The sequence below is a fragment of the Ctenocephalides felis genome, unplaced genomic scaffold, assembly GCF_003426905.1.
Source record: "Ctenocephalides felis isolate EL2017-DRISC unplaced genomic scaffold, ASM342690v1 CF-g0.4_SCAFFOLD_01492, whole genome shotgun sequence".
In the NCBI taxonomy this organism is placed as follows: domain Eukaryota; kingdom Metazoa; phylum Arthropoda; class Insecta; order Siphonaptera; family Pulicidae; genus Ctenocephalides; species Ctenocephalides felis.
The window spans coordinates 57,928,844-57,949,605 of NW_020537646.1; the positions used below are offsets into that span (position 1 = coordinate 57,928,844).

General features: G+C 31.4%; 2 protein-coding genes across 2 annotated transcripts; one reads left to right on the forward strand and one right to left on the reverse strand.

Moving 5' to 3' along the window:
* The first annotated feature begins 11,397 nt into the window (after positions 1 to 11,397).
* Positions 11,398 to 12,798, forward strand: LOC113371443. Its single transcript, XM_026612070.1, has 5 exons — positions 11,398 to 11,573; positions 11,741 to 11,932; positions 12,054 to 12,319; positions 12,454 to 12,583; positions 12,650 to 12,798. The coding sequence occupies exons 1-5, from the start codon at positions 11,480 to 11,482 to the stop codon at positions 12,796 to 12,798; spliced, it is 831 nt and encodes a 276-aa protein (XP_026467855.1). The 5' UTR covers positions 11,398 to 11,479.
* On the reverse strand, positions 12,004 to 15,034 carry LOC113370261 (putative nuclease HARBI1). Its single transcript, XM_026610933.1, has 6 exons — positions 14,843 to 15,034; positions 14,513 to 14,747; positions 14,157 to 14,297; positions 13,788 to 14,055; positions 13,121 to 13,705; positions 12,004 to 12,054 (listed from the first exon to the last, which is right to left on the reverse strand). The coding sequence occupies exons 2-5, from the start codon at positions 14,707 to 14,709 to the stop codon at positions 13,193 to 13,195; spliced, it is 1,119 nt and encodes a 372-aa protein (XP_026466718.1). The 5' UTR covers positions 14,710 to 14,747; positions 14,843 to 15,034; the 3' UTR covers positions 12,004 to 12,054; positions 13,121 to 13,192.
* Between the last annotated feature and the right edge of the window lie 5,728 nt (positions 15,035 to 20,762).

The following is a 20,762-nucleotide window of genomic DNA, read 5'->3' on the forward strand; positions in this document are numbered from 1 at the left end:
TGGAATGTTTGTATTGTAGTGGTAAAAGTTAATTTATCATCTTTTAAATGAAACAAATCATAAAAGTCCTCACAAATGCTTAATATAGACTCCTTTTCTTGAGAATTCATGTGATCGGTACGAATATTAACTTTCTTAATCCGATCATAATCACAATCTACTTTGTGTTTATCTATTTTAAAAATCTGAAAATCTTTAAGTGCGTGCAAATTCGAAAAATTAAAGTTACTATTTATTTTTACTTCAAAATCATTAGTATTTAAAATCTTTATATAAAATTTATTATTAAAGGGTTTTAAAATGCAGTTAGCAACATAGACTCCTTCCAAGATCTCATCAGCTATGCAAAGTAGATCGTCTACCTTGTCGGTAGTGAAGGAAACTGTCGTTTCTGTCCTAGGAGGAATTACATGTGCCTTAACAGAGTCATCAATTAAATCATTACTATTATTTCCAGCTGTATGGTCAGTCAAGGATTTCCTATCTCTATGACGACTATTATCGGGTGTCAATACCCTATTATGGTCCTTTGCAGTTTCAACAGAAGCTTCTTTATTAATATTATTATTTAGCTTAAGGCAAACTGAATTAAGTGGACTATCTAAAGACATTTTTGTCTGAATGATGGCATTAGCCATTTTGAAATTCTCCGAGCATTTCGCCTCGGGAACGGCACCTAAAGCCGAATTATAAATTGTATCATCAAGAGTCACAGGAGCGTTCCTACTCATGCTAGGATACTCCTTGTCGCGAACTGAGTCACCTACGTCTTCAGTACTGCTACCTGTGCCCTCTGTATTAGCTGGCTCTGATAACTTATTCCCTTCATTAAGATTTTTAGAATTTATTTTCGAACTTGATTTCTTTAAACTCTTGCGCTTAGATTTTTGTTTATTTACAATGCGCTCATCCACACGCGGTGTCGTTGACAGCATTACGCTATCGCCGGCACAGCGCGCGGTTTCTGTGGAGTCAGCAAAATGATGCAAAGGATTTGCTATCTCTATGACGACTATTATCGGGTGTCAATATCCTATTATGGTCCTTTGAAGTTTCAACAGAAGCTCCTTTATTAATATTATTATTTAGCTTAAGGCAAACTGAATTAAGTGGACTATCTACAGACATTTTTGTCTGAATAATGGCATTAGCCATTTTGAAATTCTCCGAGCATTTCGCTTCGGGAACGGCACCTAAAGCCGAATTATAAATTGTATCATCAAGAGTCACAGGAGCGTTCCTACTCATGCTAGGATACTCCTTGTCGCGAACTGAGTCACCTACGTTTTCAGTACTGCTACCTGTGCCCTCTGTATTAGCTGGCTCTGATAACTTATTCCCCTCATTAAGATTTTTAGAATTTATTTTCGAACTTGATTTCTTTAAACTCTTGTGCTTAGATTTTTGTTTATTTACAATGCGCTCATCCACACGCGGTGTCGTTGACAGCGTTACGCTATCGCCGGCACAGCGCGCGGTTTCTGTGGAGTCAGCAAAATGATGCGTCGTACAGGTGTTTGTTATGTTGCCCAGTGAAACAGTAATTAGTTTATTATCAGCCGTTAACGTGAACGTGTTAGAGAAAAAATTTAGTTGGGCTTTATGTTTTAAAAAAAAATCTAACCCAATTATACCGTCTGCGTAAATGTCGACGTTATCGGGTATTACAGTGAATTTGTGTTCAAAGTCAACATCACCAAATTTGAAATTTAATAATGTTGAGCCTTGTGTATACACGTATTCGCCTGCGATTCCTTTTAATCGTGACACATCCTCCGCTTGGATACATTGGGGTAAGCAAATATTATGTTTAATTATTGATACATCACTCGCTGAATCCACAATGAGCATGCATTCCCTATCATTTACTCTAATTTTGACCAAGTTGCTATCTACAAAATTTCTACGGGAGACTGTATAAACCCTATCCGCGCAGGTATAATCTTGGTCACATATACTCCTGGCGTCTATTCGTTTTTTGGTGTCGGTCCGTTCGACACACGATTTGCTGAAGATGTTACGGGAGTGGGAGGTCGTGGTGCTGTCTCAGGTTGGTGGTGCTCGCTTCGTCTATTCGTCTGAGAATTCCTGGCCGGTCTGTTTACGTCAAACATGGTCCTCCTCCTGCAGTTGGAAATGTGGTGTCCCGGGATCCGACATCTCTTGCAGAATTGATTGGAATGTCTTCTAAAACCGTCCGAACCAGGTAAGCCCACCTTCGCCTTCTTTTCTTGATGTTTTGACCGCTCCAGATTCCGCTCCTCCTGAAGTGCCATTGAGATTGCTTCTTGCAAACATTGTGTCTCGCGGCCCTAACCGGCATCCTAATATCTGGCCTAAGGCCGTCTATAAATACCGTCAGAGCCAACTCGAGCAGTCTCGAGTATTGTAGCTTTTGTGTTGTCTAACAAAATTCTTTGGTCGTACATGAGCCCAAGTAACCTTTCTATTTTATTTGAAAAAGTCCTTACATTATCCCCAGGATATTGTCTCAGATTTGTCAGCTCTACCTGTAGTTCGGCCATGGATCTCCTTTCGCCAAACATATCTATGAGAAGATTTTTAAGTTCTGACCAACTAGTAACAATTTGTGTAACAGAAGTAACTACAGTTTCTATTAACAATGATAGCGACTACGATTAAAAGTTTCTTAATAACTTCGTAACTTAACTTCCATATTACTATGGTAAATATAGTGACTATTTATTTATGTATTTCTATCGTTATAAAATAATATACAGTAACAATATAAAATATAAAATATAAAAAGCAAATAAAGTTTTAGGTATAATTTCAAAACAGAAAAACATTGTATATAAATATATAACCACAATAATTATATACATAAATATATGAATATAAAAGACATAAATGTATATATCTAGTTTTATTTTTTAAATAAGTATTACCTTTATATAGAATATGTTCCGATGCGCGCCAAGCGCAATGTGCACTGGTTTGCTATTGAGAGACGCTACTTACACGGATATTCTACGGGTTCCGCGTGTACTACCTTCGGTTTTTTCAACTTTTTATAAAGAGTTCCACTTCGATTTAAATATAATTTTGGATAATAAAAGTAAAATATACAGGCTTTAAAATGAAGCTATATAGAAAGTAGTCAAATTAACCGTCCTAGTCGAAAATTTCAAATAAAAACTTATTTTCAACTTTTCATCCAGTAAATGACAATTTTTTAGCATTATTCATTATAAATAATATAGACAAGATCAGTACAAATAGAATGACGTAAACAGTTTTTCGATATCTCTCATATTTCCGACAAAAAGTGAGTTTGAAAAAAAGGGCCACTTTCACATGTTTTCACTGATATCTCGGCCAAATGATGAGCTACGGATTTGAAATTTGGTATATCGAATTTTCTCGGAAATACCTATAAAATGGCATCAAAATTATTTAAATACCAGGGTGGAGCCAATTCTGTATGGAAACACGCCCAGACCCTTTGGGTATTTGATGGAAAGCTAGATTTATGGCATCTTTATTAATACTATGGTCGTTATCAGTTAAAATAAAATTATCTATTCTATCTGCGAAAATGGAGGTTCTTCTCGGTGAACTGGTCGTCATCTTTCTGGGGTTGTAGGTTGACCAAAATAAAATCCAGAGAAATAGAAAATGGTTCACTTACTTGGGGAGAGTATGTCCTTGTCTCTCTGCGTAGAGTCGCCTTTCTCACGGTGTTATTTGGCATGCCGCCACCTTTAATGCCTCTGGTACCTCGTGCCAGTCCTGATCCTGCTGGTTTTCAGCTGTTGCTGCAGCGCCGGATGCGAAATTTCTGTTACTCAGCTTCTCACTCGACACTCACAGCACACTCAACACTGCACTTCACCACGAGGTAAAACCACCGCTTGACACCATGAAATGATATGGGGTGTTGATTGAATTGGGTTGGGTTCCAAATGTTGGTTGATCCACTCTCCAATGGGGTGCTAAATCCGTCCAACCTTTATCTATTTCGAGAAAATAGGCGATGTGGAAGTATGTAGCGATTATTTCGATATCGTTATTTTGCATGACTTATTAGAATACAAACATAATCTAAAAAGGATTATCACTACTTCTAATATTTTCCAAGATAAATGCAATATGTCAGAATATAAGCAAGTATGCAGGCCATTTTTAGAATCATCTAACAATGTTTTAAAAACTGTTATTAGCCAGAACAATATTATTCTAGATTTAATACAGGAGACAGACTCAGTTAGAACCAAAAGAGCTCTTTTAAACATAATAGGATCCATTTCAAAACTGATGATTCTTATGATTATTATATTAAAGAGTCCAACTTTAACGTAGGAGATCTAGTTTTAATGAAAGATAACACACCATACAAAGGCAGGTGTAAGAAGTTGATGCCCATATACAAGGGTCCATACGAGGTTTTGGAGCAAGAAGGTGTAAATTCTAAGTTAAATGTTAATGGCAAAATCATAAGTATTCATAACAATAATTTGAAAAAATTCACGCCAGATATAGATGCAAAATAATCTCATTTCATTTTATTTAGGTGTAAATTGCAATGTGTTGAACGTAATTATTATTTTTATTTTTATTTTACTTTTTTATTCTGCTATAAATGTATTAAAATAAGTCTGATCTATTATAATATTAATGAGTAAATTCAAATAATTTTTTCTTTCTAGTTTTATCTTTTGCACTTTGCTTGTGATTAAACATACTAATAAAATACAAGTAAATTTAAATTCGTTGAATTAATTATTAACTTAGTTATTTCTGTTTTGTAATCTGATCAAGAAACACCATGTATAATCTTGTTTGAAATTTCAGCTTTATCGCGGCAACGTTTTAGTAATATGATATATAACTATGCGATAGTAAATTGAACTTGATTATTCATGAAATGTTAATAGAAAGATAATTTCCATAGGTTTTTATTGTTATAAACACTCATAATATTGATTTGTTATATTATTTGAAAATTTATATACTTTATTTAAAATGCGTGCAATGCTGCAATTGACACAAAAGTATTTAAGTATACTTAATAAGATCGCATCGTATATCTACGATTTCCCATAAAATAATTAAATTTTCTCATCCCCAAGCCCATGATTTCTATAACAAGCCTGATCCTTAACTTTCCTGACAGGATGATTGTACACCTATTTATAACATTGTCGGCTTTGATGGCTCCGGTCATTGTGGGATCTCCAAACTACAATATTACATTCATGGAAAGCCCTGGTATCTATTTCGAGAAAATAGGCGATGTGGAACTATGTAGCGATCATTTCGATATCGTTATTTCGCACGATTTATTAGAATACAAACTCAATCTAAAAAGGATAATCACTACTTCTAATATTTTCCAAGATAAATGTAATATGTCAGAATATAAGCAAGTATGCAGGCCATTTTTAGAATCATCTAACAATGTTTTAAAAACTGTTATTAGCCAGAACATTATTATTCTAGATTTAATACAGAAGACAGACTCAGTTAGAACCAAAAGAGCTCTTTTAAACATAATAGGATCCATTTCAAAACAGTTGTTTGGTACACTGACTGAGTCTGACGCCGAGTATTTTGACGAACAAATATCACTATTGAAAAGTAATCAGAATCATTTATTGAAATCAAATAAACAACAGATCGCAATCTATCAGTCGGAATTTAAAATTTTAACAAATTTAACAAGTCAGATAAATAAATTATCTGACGAAATTGAAACAAACTTTGACAATATGGCCTTGTTAATAAATAAATCACAAAACGACCTGCATCTCGCTAATATTCTGATACAGATAGAAAAAATGTTTTTATTATTTAATTATCACCTTGAAAATTTTATTTTATATCAGAATAAACTGACGGAAGTAGTGATAATGGCCTTACATGGGAAACTACACCCCTATATCATGTCGTCAAAACAATTAAGAAATTTAATAACTGATGTCGTACCAAATTTAGATAAGAAATTGAGATTTCTTTATGATATAGTATAACGAAACATATTATCAATTTATGATATTGCTAAGGTTAACATTTATATTTTTAATAATAAATTAAATTTTAAAATCAATGTTCCGTTCATTTCAGAAAATGATTTTGAGCTTTATAATATAACTACTATTCCAAAACACATTGGTTCCAATAATTTTCTTTTTATTTCGCATAAATTTCCGTACATAATAGTAGATAGAGATATGGTTCATTATGTTTTATTTAATGATGATGATATTAATAAATTCATAACTGTAAGTAATAATAAATTCATATGGGAGATAAGTAAACCCATTTCCTATCTCAAACAGGGAGAAGATTGCGAGAGTGTGATGTTTTCATCCAAAGAGCAAATTCCGGATACTTGCGAGACTAAAGTCTTAAAATTAAACCATACATTTTTTTTTTATCTTTATACCGAAGGCGCTTGAGGTTTTGTCTGTCCCGCGCAGGAGGAATTGAGGATTTCTTGTAGAAATACGAGAGATATCTTGAAGATCTCCGGCACGGGATTGATAAACATCGCTGACGGCTGTAAAATTATTAGTAACGATATTCTAATTAAAAGTAGAACAAGAATACAGAATAGTATTTCAACATCTTTTATGAGCGCGATAAATGTAAACGGAATTGACCCGGAAAATGAAAACGTCACACTCAACGCAATTCCAAGGCATCATAAATTCTTTAAAAGTATTATAGACGAAAAACATAAATGAAATGCAGTCCGAAATGGGACAGATAATTACGCAAACGCCGACACAATCTGTGAACGCATATCTGATTGGCGGAATTGCAGCATTTCTTATCGCTTGCATAATGGTTTTCGCGCTTATGTCCTACATACGTCCACAAAGCCAAAACATGGATTCCCACGAGTTGCGGAATTTGAGCGTTTGATCGGAGTTTTCAACAGTGCATTTTCCATCAGTATTTAGAGCAATAGAATAATTGTAACTACTTAAATGCTGTTATAACATTTTGCTGTATAATCAAAACTCATTTTTGAAATTAAATATCTGAATAATTATGCTATTGTATATCACACTTACAAAATAATGTTATTGAACTTTGAAAATCACATGTGCAGCAAAATGTTATAGCAAAATTAGATGTATAATGTACACACTACAAATGTTACAAAATCTTATTATTTTTTCTTATTTTTTTGTACAATAGTTTCCAATATTATTATCAATATCAAATTTTATAAATGGCATTATACAAGTGATTCTACTTGATAAAATTAGCTTAAGTAAAACCTTATTATTGTATTTCATTAGAATTATAATTATTAGCATAAGAAATGTCTTACTATTGTCTTAATTTCCTTTCCATCACCTCAAAGCAATTATTTATCAGAAATAGCAATATTAGATTAATAAATTAAGTTTAATTAAAGCCATTGCTATTATAGAATTTTAAATTGTTTCAAATTATATCAGTAAGAAGACAATGGCAAACTGTATTATCAATATTATTTTGTTAAGTTTGATATATTAATAGAAAAATAAAAAATATGTCATTATTATTATATTTTGCTACTGTATTATGATATTTTTTTTTATTATTTATCGAGGACGATAAATTTTTTTTAAGAGGGGAAGAACATCAAAAATTTTGTATTTTTTAATTTTTTTTTATTTTTTTTTATTATTCTTGGAGGACCAAGAATATCTTTTAGGGGTGGCGTGTTATGTAATAACATGAATTATACGTGCTCTATGCCACACATTCAAAGTCCAAGAGCAATGCCATAGATAAGTAAACATAAATAGATCGCTATCTGAGGCCATTTGACATTACCTCCATTTTAATATTTTTAGCGATCTAAAGGAGGCAGCACTTGTTCAGTATATAAATCAACCGCTGGTATTATTCCTAGATATGGTTCGCATACGTAATTCAAAATAAGAAAACCTAAATAATTTCTTATATTGGAAATGAGAAAAAAAATATATGAAGTACAAAATATATTTTCAAATATATCACAAACATTTTTACATAACAATTAAAATTTTTATAAATGTAATAATCAATATATACACAATAATAAATATTATAATTTTACAATTATAAGTAACTAAAAAAAGTATTCACAATGGTATGATAAATTTACAAGGAACGATCAATATGAATTACTTAATGATCAATAATATTTACCAACTAAACAGAGATTGCGTAGAAGCATTTACAATAAAATGTTAAGCTTAAAAGGAACGATCAAGATAAATTACTGAATGATCAGAATATATAACAACTACACAGAAATATTGTAAAAATTTTCATAAGTACACTTAAGTCTGTTTTTACACGGTCTTTTTGTACACGGTTTGAAAATTGAATGTTTTAAATTTTTTTACACGATTTTATTCCATTTAGCACGATTTGAAATTTTATGTACTTAAATTTAATTTTCGCGAAGTATGTTCATATCACAAAAAAGTATTTTTACGAAGTTTTATTTTATTTTTTACCTTAAAAATTGAATGACCTATTCTTTTCGTTCACAACATGGTTTTTTAGTTCCTGAAATTGCCATACATTTAATTTATATTACTTTTAAGATTAAAGTGCATATCTTTTTTATCAATAATTACTATGCTTGTGAAAATAAGCATTATATATTTGATTTAATAAAATAAACATGAATTCTTGTTCTTAAAAATTCTTGTTCTTCACTAATTTTAATAGCTTTTAGAGATTAGGAACAAAATCACCCATTTTTGTATAAGATCAATGTCTTTTTTTACACGTTTTTTTTTACACGACTTCTTCTGGAACCAATCTACCGTGTAAAAACAGACTTAGGTGTATAATTAATTTACACGAACTGACTAATATTAATTTCTTAATGACTAATAGCAATATATCAAAAAGAGAAAAGTATAGAATCTAAGTATGTAGTATATAGAGTATATACGATATATACTATAGATAATGGAATAGTATAATTAGAAGAAATGACAAATAATGAACAAATTTAAAAAGTTAAATCCTACAGACATAAAATATATATATTGATATCAAAATTTATAGAAAACTAAATTCCAAGAATTAAAATTCATTTATGAGTAATTCTTCTTTAACATTAACTTTGCATTTGATAGTTATTTTGCTTTCCAATCAATCATTAATAAAGTTGCATTCTACAAAATCTTGAATTTCTTATGATTCGATTGTGTGAATAGAACAGTGCAGCAGTCCTTTCGGCTGGAATGTTAAAAATACTTCTGAGCATTTTATACTCTGTTGCAATTTATACCTTAAAATTTAAGGCTTAAATTATTGCATTGTTTGTTTATCCTTCTTAACTCCCTCAACATATAATGGATGCGTCATACATTTTACATGCCATTTTAGTCACTACATTCTGCTGCAATTTGTGAACATCTAATAAATATAATATGTTGTAATATAATATCAAGTCGTAATAGCAAATGGTATTAAAATATTCAGAATTATTATTACCCTTTCCACTGGAGTTGCAGAGTGTTTTCCTAGGCATATATCAGATTGTCTTTCTCTTCTTATATCACTGTGAACTATAGACATGAGAACTATTCTGTGAAATATAATTGGACATTTCTAATTTGTTCACTTCACAAAGCCGGAAAAAAAGTGCATTTTTATATTATTTCTGAAGTTACCACAAGTTGGTGCGTTACATTTTTCCATATTAAATTTCACATAAATGCTTACTTTAATACAATTAATTACAGAAACAACAACATCGAACCACAAACTTTGATACAAAATGGCGATGGCGAGAAAATCTAAGCGAGTAATTTTGACGTTTTTTGAAACTAGTAGCGACATCTTTTTTTCGCTAAAAATAGTAGTCCTTTTCAAAACAGGGTAATATACGTTTGTTCGGAGATAACTCCCCATGAGCAATGCAAGGGCAGAGAAGTTTTCCAGAACGCGCCACTTCCGGGATATTCTCATGTTCTCTTTGCAATAAATAGAGTAAGATTTCGTATTGTAATTTAGAGTATGTCTTAACACGAATTTATGTCAGTTTATTATTTGAAAGTTTATTAAAGATTAAATAAAGTGACAGTCAAATTAAATTCAGTGTTTGTATTAGACTTTGCGTAGAGACTCTTTCAGCCTATACCAGTATAAAGTGCTCACGGTTCCGAGGAGATTCCTACCAGTGTTGTTGTTTTATATTATAACTATAAGCTCTGCCCACGGCACCAGGAAAAGGTTGGACGGATTTAGCACCCCATTGGAGAGTGGGGACCCAACCCAATTCAATCAACCAACATTTTGAATCCAACCCAATTCAATCAACACCCCATATCATTTCAACATATATATATATATATATATATATATATATATATATATATATATATATATATATGTTAGAGAAGTTAGTTTTGATGTTGAGAAATATGAGTAAGTTCTTCAAGGGCATACATCAAATAAAAGGCAAAGATTCAGAAGTTAATCTTTAATTTTTCCAAACGTTTCGACATAGTATTTTATGTCATCATCAGTGGATATAAATATGGTCTTACATCAGTAGCTAGCACAAGGCACATAATTTTGCACTATTATATATACACTAACTTGTTTTTTTTATTATTATTTTGTTGAACAGAGCATAGTAAAATATTTGTGAAATATATAATATATTTTGCACAGAGAACGTAGTTTATTTGACCGAGCCCGAGGCTGTAGTTGACTACAATATATATATATATATATATATATATATATATATATATATATATATATTTGTAATATTTTTGCAGCCCAACCGTCGAATTAAAAAAAGATTAAATAACAAAATTATTTATTCCATTAAACGTTTCGACACTTGATGTGTGTCATCATTCAGTAAACAAACCAGGAAAAACAGGAAACATTAATTTTTATTTGATGTAAAATTTATTGACACTAAATTTGTGTAAAATAATAAAATACTATTAATTAACAAAACGAGAAATAGGAGGAGCACATATTGCCCTCCTATATTTAATGTTAATGGTAGGCTAGCATTGTGTGCTTTATATATATATATATATATATATATATATATATATATATATATATATATTATGTTTCTAGGACTTTTTTGTTTGTGAAGTATTTGTACTTTTTAACAAATTATTTGTTTTTTTTAACCTTTTAAATTTTTGTATTATTTGTCATTCCTTCTAAATTAGTAATTTCATCGTGTGCTCCTGTGCTTGTAGTTTCTACTTAATTTTTAAGATTTTAATATATTAATATTAGTCATTAAGGGTGCGTTCCACTAAGCGCTCACAACGCTCAAAATACCCATTAAGCCGTTCCACATGACGACCGCGGTCGCTGTGATCGCGGCGAAAACGTCACTACTGACGTCATAACTTTCGCTCACGTCAAGCTCACAACGACCCATCTAAAAAGGTGGGTCGAAGTGGACGTTGTTGAGAAAATTTAGGCGCAATATTTGAAATTGTTTTTGAAATATGATATTTTGAACTCGAAGATGGCGACGGAAAAAATTATCTTATACGATGCTGATCGAGATATTGCTGTGGAAGCGAATGTTTCTCCGGCTGAAGCTAAACGTGCGAGGGCAGGTAAATATAATTACACTAAATTTATGTAATAAAATTAATTTTAGTCTATATTCAACAGCCATTATACATTTCTCTCATTTAACAATGATGACCTAACCTCATATATAATTAATGCCCATATTAATTGAAAAATTATTCCTTCTATGAAAAATTTATTTTGTTTGTAGACCAATATTTTGCTACAGAACTTTTAAGAACTTTAGTAAATCAAGATCCTCATAAGGCATCTACATCTACTTCTCATGTAGAACATGAGGATGCTGAATTCTACAATGAAGAATTTCTTGAAAGCAATGACGAAGAAGTACTTGGTAGTGAAGACGCAGGTGAACTTAACTCTGAAACTCAAGAATCTGAAGGTATATTAAAAATATAAATTCTGTTATCATCCTATTCTTAACATTTATTATATGAGGATGTCAGTTACATATGTGGTTTTTGTGTTTCTTATTAATAAATTACATTTTTTTCTATATGCAGGTGGAGCTTCTTCATACAGGTGGTCTTCACCCGCTGTATTACTCTTATTAGAGACTTACAGATCCATGGAACAAATACTCAATAGTGGGAAAATGTCCCATAAACAAGTCTGGAAAAAAATATCCGAGAAGTTGACAAAAAATGGTCATAATGTCACCGGACCGCAATGCTATTCTAAACTGCGAAGTCTGAAGAAAACCTATAAGTCAACTAAGGATCATAATAACAAATCGGGAAATGATCGAAAGACTTGGAAGTTTTACGAAGTTTGTACAAATTTCTCAATATTCTGCTTAATTTTTCGATACAGTTAATTTTTCTATAATTATAAATAAATTAGTTTCTAATTATTGTACTATACTAGTTATAACTATTGTAATATATCTTGTAATTTTTGTAGATAATGGATGAAATATTTGGCAAAAAGGCATGGTGCGATCCAGTTGCCGTTGCATCTTCTACTGGTCTTTCTTCCAAAAAAACAGAAAGTAACGATAGTGCGGTGGGATCTGATAGCGGATGTTCATCAAGTGAGTAATTATATCAGATAATTGAATTCATGAATATATTCATGTACAAATCGAATTATTTTTCAGAATCGAATAAGCCATCAGTAACAACTTTATTGGGAAAAAGATTAAAACAGAAAGAAGAACATGAGGAAAATAGAAAGAAAAGACACCGAGAGAGAATGGAAATGGATGAAAAATTCCTCAAAGTTTTAGAAAAACTAGCTGAAAAATAACTATAAAAAAAGCAATATTAAATAAAGAAATAGGTTTTTAAGTATAAGAATAATTTTAATAATTATTCGTTTGTAAAGCACTTTCTAATGTTTCGCATTATAAGTCGTGCAATTACTTTTATGTAACTTTTATATTTGAGATATAACTATGATTAAAAAAAATAAATTATATTATATATTATTAAATTTAGTTTAATTAAAAAAGAAATTTATTGAAGTTCTCAAAATTATTATATGACATTTTAATAATATATACAATTTTCAAATATATATAGAATTATTGATTTCATTCAAATTTTCGAAGATGAAGTCCTTACGTGATTTCTATAATTTATGGTCCTGCAAGGCTATCTTAATAACCACTCATCAGAGTGGCCATGAATCATTATTAGTTTTACAAGGAATTCATTATAAAATCTCTTTTAATAACTCCTGCAGTTCGCCTTACTTCACGCGGATAATTTCCATTATTTTCTTGATTATTTTCAGGTATAGTGATCACAAGTAAATCATCTTCTCGTAAAATGCAGATATTATGAATTATGCAGCATGCAACAATGTATTCCGCCATTAAATCTACCCTTGTCATTGGTAGACAATGCAATAAACTCCTCATTCGTCCTTTTAATAATCCGATGCATCTTTCAACAGTCACTCGCGCCGATGAATGATGATAATTATATTTTCTTTGTTTTTCACTTAAATGTCCATTGTCACGATAAGGAGTAAGTAGATGCTGATGTATTTCATACGCAGCATCGCCTAGAATATGACTGTTTTCGGGAAATTTATCATCATCATTTATATAATCTGCAACTTCTGACAAGCGAAAAACTCTCTGATCGTGAACAGATCCAGGATGTCCGACATAACAATGAGTTATTATAGTCTTGTGATCACATACGAGCTGCAGAAAAGTTTGCATTAAATTAAAATCAAGATTTATTATCAAAATCAGTAGTATACTTAAAACAATTATTGTTAAATACCTGTAGCTGTATAGAATGAAATCCTTTGCGATTGATATAATCGACAGGATTTTGTTTTGGAGCATTTATACGAATGTGAGTCCCGTCAATAGCTCCTATTGTTTTAGGAAAACCACTTGCTCTTTCAAATCCACGCATCACATCAATAGCACGATCTTCTGTAGGCCACTGTATAAATCTTGAGGCTCTTATAAATACAGCGTGACAAACTCGACGTACAGCTCTTACAGCAGTAGCTCGTCCTACGTTAAATCGGTCACAAACTGATCTGTAACCAAAGTAAAAGAAATAACTTTTAATTTAGTTTAATATTTTTGAAATATGCTACATGTGCATCACTCTAAAATTGTTTCTTAAAAAAAATGTAACCTATAAGAATCCTGTGTTGCCATTTTCCAAAGAGCTATCATTAATTGATGACGAGAAGGAATTGTAGGGCATCCTGGAACATTTCGAACTAAATCTTCTTTTATTAAATCATGTAAATAGTAGAATGTATTCCTTGAAAGTCTAAAACAAATAATTGAGAACTATATAAGTCCATTTATATATTAAATTTCTGAATGTGATTCATCATTTCTAATCCATTTTTAATCTAATCATCATTGCTTACATAAAATAAAGTTAGTTTAAGGACAGTATACATTTCGAATATAATTTAAGTGTAAAAATAGATATAAAAATTTCAAAATATACAATGTAATGCGTTACAAAAACTTTGTTACCTGAAATGACTTTTAAATTCTTCATCTGAATAACGGATAATTATATTTTCATAATCAATAATACGTGGTCTTAGTTTTCGCTTTTCACGATTATAATTTTGTAGAGTTGCATTCCACTCTTCATCTGAACTAGATGAACTTGTTTCTGGAGCATTATTACGATGCATCAACAAATATCCAACTGCCGTAAAAGACATTTCGATTAGATTTGAACTTAAATTGGTTAAAGACTTCACTGAAATGAAACCCAAAAATTAAAATGTATATTTTATTTATTTTTATTTAAATCAAGTTAGCTTATTATTATAAGAATTATTTGTCAAGGCTAACCTGATTGTAACCTAACCTCTTCAAGCTTTGACTTTCATTCCTTTCATTTTTCAAACCACGCCATTTGTAATGTTTATATGAACGCTCAAAACGCTTCATAATCCATTCCACTTGAGTTGATGATACCAACGATCAGAAGCAAGTGGAATGATATAAACCGCGGTCGTGAGCGTGATCGTTGTGAGCGCTTAGTGGAACGCACCCTAAGTAATTAATATTAGTCAGTTATTTCTGCTTAGTTTAGGTAAATACTTCTGTGGTTTTCTCCACATAGATCTTTAGTTTTTGAAATATTATTTAAGCATAATTGTGGAATTATAATACTTATAAGTATGTATAATAATTATTATATTTTCAAACATTCCATAACTGTAATTATAATTGTTAATATAAACATAATTTTAATTGTTTTTTAAACATTTGTAATATATTTGAAAATATATTTTGTATTTCGTATGATTTGTTCTTATTTCCAATATTAAAAATTATTCAGATTTTTTGGGCTGTATACGATACGTACAAAATTTAGAAGTGATATCAGGGGTTAATTTAAATATTGTGCATGTGCTGCCATCTATTTTTAAAAATTTGTATTTCAATCGAGGTAACGTCAAATCGCCAGACATAGCGATCTATTATACTTGTTTATCTATGGATATATCTCTACACGCCTGATGTCGAGCATTATTATTACACGACAAAAAGGAGCGATAATTTAAACGATCGCCGTATAAAACAACATCCTTTATGCAATACCACTCTCTTATGTGTATGATGTCGCGCTTTTCTATGGTTTTTAATACGTTTTTGTGTTTTGATTAACACAACAACATTTGCAGTGTAGTGTCAATTTTTAAAAACAGATAGCTCATGTGTACTCAATTCCAACTACAAATTGTTCGTGGTTCGTGCAAGTGGCTGTCAAGTATTTAATCGCTGTACGAATAACCTAAGTTTGTGAACTCGTGTTGTTTCTAATTAATTGATTGTGTTTAAGTGAACATTTAAGTGAAATTTAATATGGTAAAGTGGTTTTATAGTACCAAAAAAAGTGTCAAGTGCGGGTTGACATTTTTTTCGGTACTATAAAATACCAATATCAGTTCCCGCAAAGGTATTTTTTTCATAATAATTGCAGTTATAATTATATATAATCAAATATGACATTACAACATGTTATTATATTGAATAGGTGACTTGGGGGTACTTACAAATTGCTGAAAAATGTACGAACAAGGCGCAGGAGTGCTTTTGACACCCAAGGAATGCATGACACTTTCAAAATTTTATTGAGGGAGATAGCATAAGAAGGATTCATAAACAATGCATTTTTTTATTTATTATTTAATAGACCATCAGAAGACAAAGTTTCTATAAGCCTATGTGATAAATTATATTTGGCGTTGGAGGTCTCCTCCATTGAAGAGATCCTCTTCTAGAATTAATCTATAGCTGTCTGTATATAATTTAATATTGCAGGTTCTTTGGCCATTTCTTCTTGAGGGTTCTTGTTTGAACCATTTTGTTGATGATTTGTATTTTAGCATTTGAATGATCATTTGAAGGATCATGGGCTAGGAGTGATCAAAAAAGGCGAATATGTTTGCGGACTATCTAAGAAACGTATTTACTCCAAATGAAAATTGTCAACAACCGCGAGTATCTGAGAAAATTAATGAGATAAAAGGCACTACTGAAAACATTAAACAGGTTACACCAAAAGAAATTAAGAGACAAATTTCATTTTTAAATAACAAGAAATGTCCAGGAATTGATCAATTGGATGCTAAAATTTTGAAAAAATTGCCAAGAAAAGGTCTAATAATGCTGACTTATATATTCAATGGAGTGCAACGTTTGAGATATTGGACAAAGGACCTAAAGAACTCTGAAGTAATAATGTTACAAAAACAAGGTAAACCTAGTCATATAGCTAAAAATAAGGTAAGAACAGCACCGGGTCTTTATAATTTCATTCACAGTTTTAATTTCCAGGTCCCTGAGGATGGTCTCATTAGTTACGCACCAAGGCGCATCTACCATTGCCCTTAATATTATGTTCTGGGTACGCTGTATAATTTTTATGTTTGATGCACTTGCACATCCCCATAATTCTATTTCGTAGCTCCATATTGGCACTAGTACGGTTTTGTATATTAAAGTCTTGTTTGCGTATGACATTTTCGATTTTCTGCCAATTAGCCAGTACAGTTGTTTGAATTTTTTCATCGTTTGTTTGCTTTTTTGTTTGATATGGAAACCCCATGTGAGTCTACGGTCTAGATGTAGTCCTAAATAATTAATGCTGGTACTAGGAGGAATTTTAATGTTATTTATATATACGGCCTCACAGTTTTGAGTTCTCGTTGTAAACGTGATATGTTATGATTTGTCTTTATTTATACTTATTTCCATTCTTCGAGCCATTCTTCAAGTGCGAATAGATGTTCTTGTAAGTTTAGAGATGCGATTACTGAATCTTGATGTGTTGCCACGATCATTGTACCCGTGATTGTGTTGTTATGTGTTGGTAAGTCGTGTGCATATATTGTGTATAACATTGGTCCTAATACACTACCCTGTGATGCTCCCGATTTTATTGGGTGAAAATCTGATACTGCATCTCTTACTCTTGTCCTGAAGTATCTACCAGTCAAGAATGACTTCAGTATTTTATATAATTGATTTGGTAAGCATTTTTTAATTTTGGCTATCAACCCATCATGCCACACTCTATCGAATGCTTGTTTTACGTTGATGAATACCGCAGAGCAATACTCACTGTCTTCAAAAGCTTTGTGAATGATTGAAGTTATCCTATGAGCCTGTTGCATACTGGAGTGAAATTGTCTAAAACCAAATTGATGATCTGGTATCGCGGTAAGATTTTCTTGGATTCTACTAGCAATATTTTTTCTAATAGTTTAGATATAACCGGTTGAAGACTAATTGGTCTGTATGAATTAGCTATATGACTAGGTTTACCTTGTTTTTGTAACATTATTACTTCAGAGTTCTTTAGGTCCTTTGGCCAATATCCCAAACGTTGCACTCCATTGAATATTTAAGTCAGCATTATTAGACCTTTTCTTGGCAATTTTTTCAAAATTTTAGCATCCAATTGATCAATTCCTGGACATTTCTTGTTATTTAAAAGTGAAATTTGTCTCTTAATTTCTTTTGGTGTAACCTGTTTAATGTTTTCAGTAGTGCCTTTTATCTCATTAATTTTATAAGATACTCGCGGTTGTTGACTATTTTCATTTGAAGTAAATACGTTTCTTAGATAGTCCGCAAACATATTCGCCTTTTTTGATCACTCCTAGCCCATGATCCTTCCGAATCTAATCTTATTGCCGAGTTAGTTGTTATAGGTCTTCTAGTTTTTTTAATTGGTGTCTAAATCGTGTTATCATACTTGTTAAGATTAGTAATTTAGTTCATTATGCCAATTTCTTTCCACTGTTTTAATTCATGTTTAAGTTTTCTTGCCAAATTATTGTATATTGTTTTGTCGTGTTGGTTATGTCTTCGTTGCCAAACATTTCTTGCCTTTCGTTTTTCCTTCATAAGCTGCCTAATTTCCATTGGTACGTTGAATTCCAGTTTATGTTGCGCTAGTTCTGGTGTGGCAATCCTAGCAGCTTGTTGAAGAGTACCTATAAACTGTTTCGTTATTTCGTAGAGATCGTTTTCATTTTTAATTCTCACTTTTAGGTTGATTTTTGAATCAATTACATTTCTAAAACACCCCCAAATCGTTTTGTGATTGTATAGTTTGCGTTGTACCTTCTGTTTTATTACATTAGTACTTGGGTCAGAATTATGGGTGTATGATCCGAAGATAAGTCTTCATTACTTTCTATATCAATATAATTGCTTGAAATATTTTTTGTTATAAAAAAATCTAGCAGATACGGTATCTTCTGTATGTCTGTTGGCCAGTAGGTGGGACTCCCAGTTGATATTATAGTACAGTTTTTCTCATATATTAACTCTGCTAGTTGTTTACCTTTTGGAGTCGCAATTCTTGAGCCCCATATTGTATTTATATATGTTTCTAATTTTTTTTTCGAAAAATATTTTTTGTAATTTTGGATTAAAAATTCAAAAAATCACCTAGGCTAAGCACAGTCTAAGCGCCCCTCTGGTACAAATGTTTACCCAAGTGCGTTTAGACAGCTTATGTACTTTCCCAAGCACTTTCCCAATTTTGTGAAAACTATTGAAAAACGTGAAAAAGCCGCCATCTAAGAACACTATAGGTGAAAATGTCGCAAAGAATTATTCGCAAGTGCGTTTAGACTGTGACTATACGAGAGCACTTTTTCAATTTTGTGTAATTTTGGAGGCAACTATTTTTTTGAAATTGAATTTGAAATGAAATGACGATTGTTAATGTTCTGGAGATAAATTGATTTATTTATGATTTACATTTGATTTACTCAGATATAACAAGATAGCAAAAATAATAAAAGTTACAGTAAGATTTGTAATAATATATGTTTGCGCCAAAATCTTGTTAGATGTCGCCAGATGACATTTGTAAGAATCAGACAATACTTTATTCTCTGGCAGTCCCTAAAGATTTTGGATATAATCGCTAATCATGCGGCTGAACAAGGTCTCGCCGTCTCGCTTGTTTATTTCATTTTTTGTTAATTTAATCATTAGATTTATTCGTCGATTTATATTTTATTTAATTATTTGTTTGTTTATTAATTTATTAACTTCCCGTAGGGTAAGTTATTGTAATGGGCCGAAAATCGAAAATGAAAAGTTTTGCATTTCTCGACGTTTTGAAGCTTTCCGAAAATTTTACTGGCATACCTCAAAAAAAAAAATGATGTGTGTGTATGTATGTATGGATACAATATTTCGGTCACGTTTTCGGGCGCACGGATCAACCGATTTGAATGGTTCAAAAAACATTCGATTCCTATTGATAAGGAGATGTGCTGATTTGTTTTTGGCAAAGGCAGGTCAAGCCGTTTCAGAGATTCGAAGCAAAGACTGCAGAAAATAGAAATCGAGTTTTTGAGAGATCGGAGCATCCGATTTGAATAATTCAACAAACTTTCAGCTTGTGTTGACAAAACAGTTGCTTTTGGAGAAAAATATTTTATTCAATTTTTTCTCTTTTTTTTTGTAGATCGAAAATAATTCAGATTTAATTTTAATTCTGGCTAAAGTTTTAAAGCTCACCTATATACTTTAAATGAATATTTTTGACTATGTGCTTCAGTCAAGTTATAGTAATCGCAAAAAATCGAAAATGAAAATTTTTATATATCTTTACGTTTCAAACGTTTCTGAATATTCTGGCATACCATTAGAAAAAATGGATGTATATGTGTGTGTGTATGTGTATGTGTATATGTGGGTGTGTGTGTGCGGATACAAATTTTCGTCGATGATTTAGGAAACACCGATCAACCGATTTGAATATTTCAAAAAATATTCGTTTCGTATTGATAAGGAGACGTGGTGATTAGTTTTTGGCGGTTTCTTGCGTCAAGTTAAGTCGAACCCTCGACGCGGACGGACGTGTGAAAGTGAATGCTCTCGCGTCAAATTATTATACTGTGTATGTAAACCATAATCAAAGTATAAAATTAATGTAGTTTTTACAAACATTAAATAAGTGATATTTTATAACAGCGTTCTTAACTTGTATAGTAATTAGTGTGTTGACATTACACATTTTTGTGTCACACTTATGGGGACACAATGAACAAACTTTCTCTTACCAAAACAAATAATATATTACATGAAGATTTGCAAACATGTTCGGATCAAACCACAGAAAAATTACGTCTCAATTTATCAAATAATTTGAACGAAAATTCGATTAATTGTCAAAAAAATATGGATATTGAACAAACTATTCCACAACCAATGCCTCGGAAAAGCGTGAAAA

Coding starts and splice junctions, on each gene's coding strand:
- LOC113371443 (XM_026612070.1), top strand. CDS start 11,480: ATGGCGACGGAAAAAATTATCTTATACGATGCTGATCGAGATATTGCT. Junction 11,933..12,053: donor TGAAACTCAAGAATCTGAAG/GTATATTAAAAA, acceptor TTCTATATGCAG/GTGGAGCTTCTTCATACAGG. Junction 12,584..12,649: donor TGATAGCGGATGTTCATCAA/GTGAGTAATTAT, acceptor ATTATTTTTCAG/AATCGAATAAGCCATCAGTA.
- LOC113370261 (XM_026610933.1), bottom strand. CDS start 14,709: ATGTCTTTTACGGCAGTTGGATATTTGTTGATGCATCGTAATAATGCT. Junction 14,298..14,512: donor GAATTTAAAAGTCATTTCAG/GTAACAAAGTTT, acceptor TATTTGTTTTAG/ACTTTCAAGGAATACATTCT. Junction 13,706..13,787: donor TTCATTCTATACAGCTACAG/GTATTTAACAAT, acceptor ACTTTTCTGCAG/CTCGTATGTGATCACAAGAC.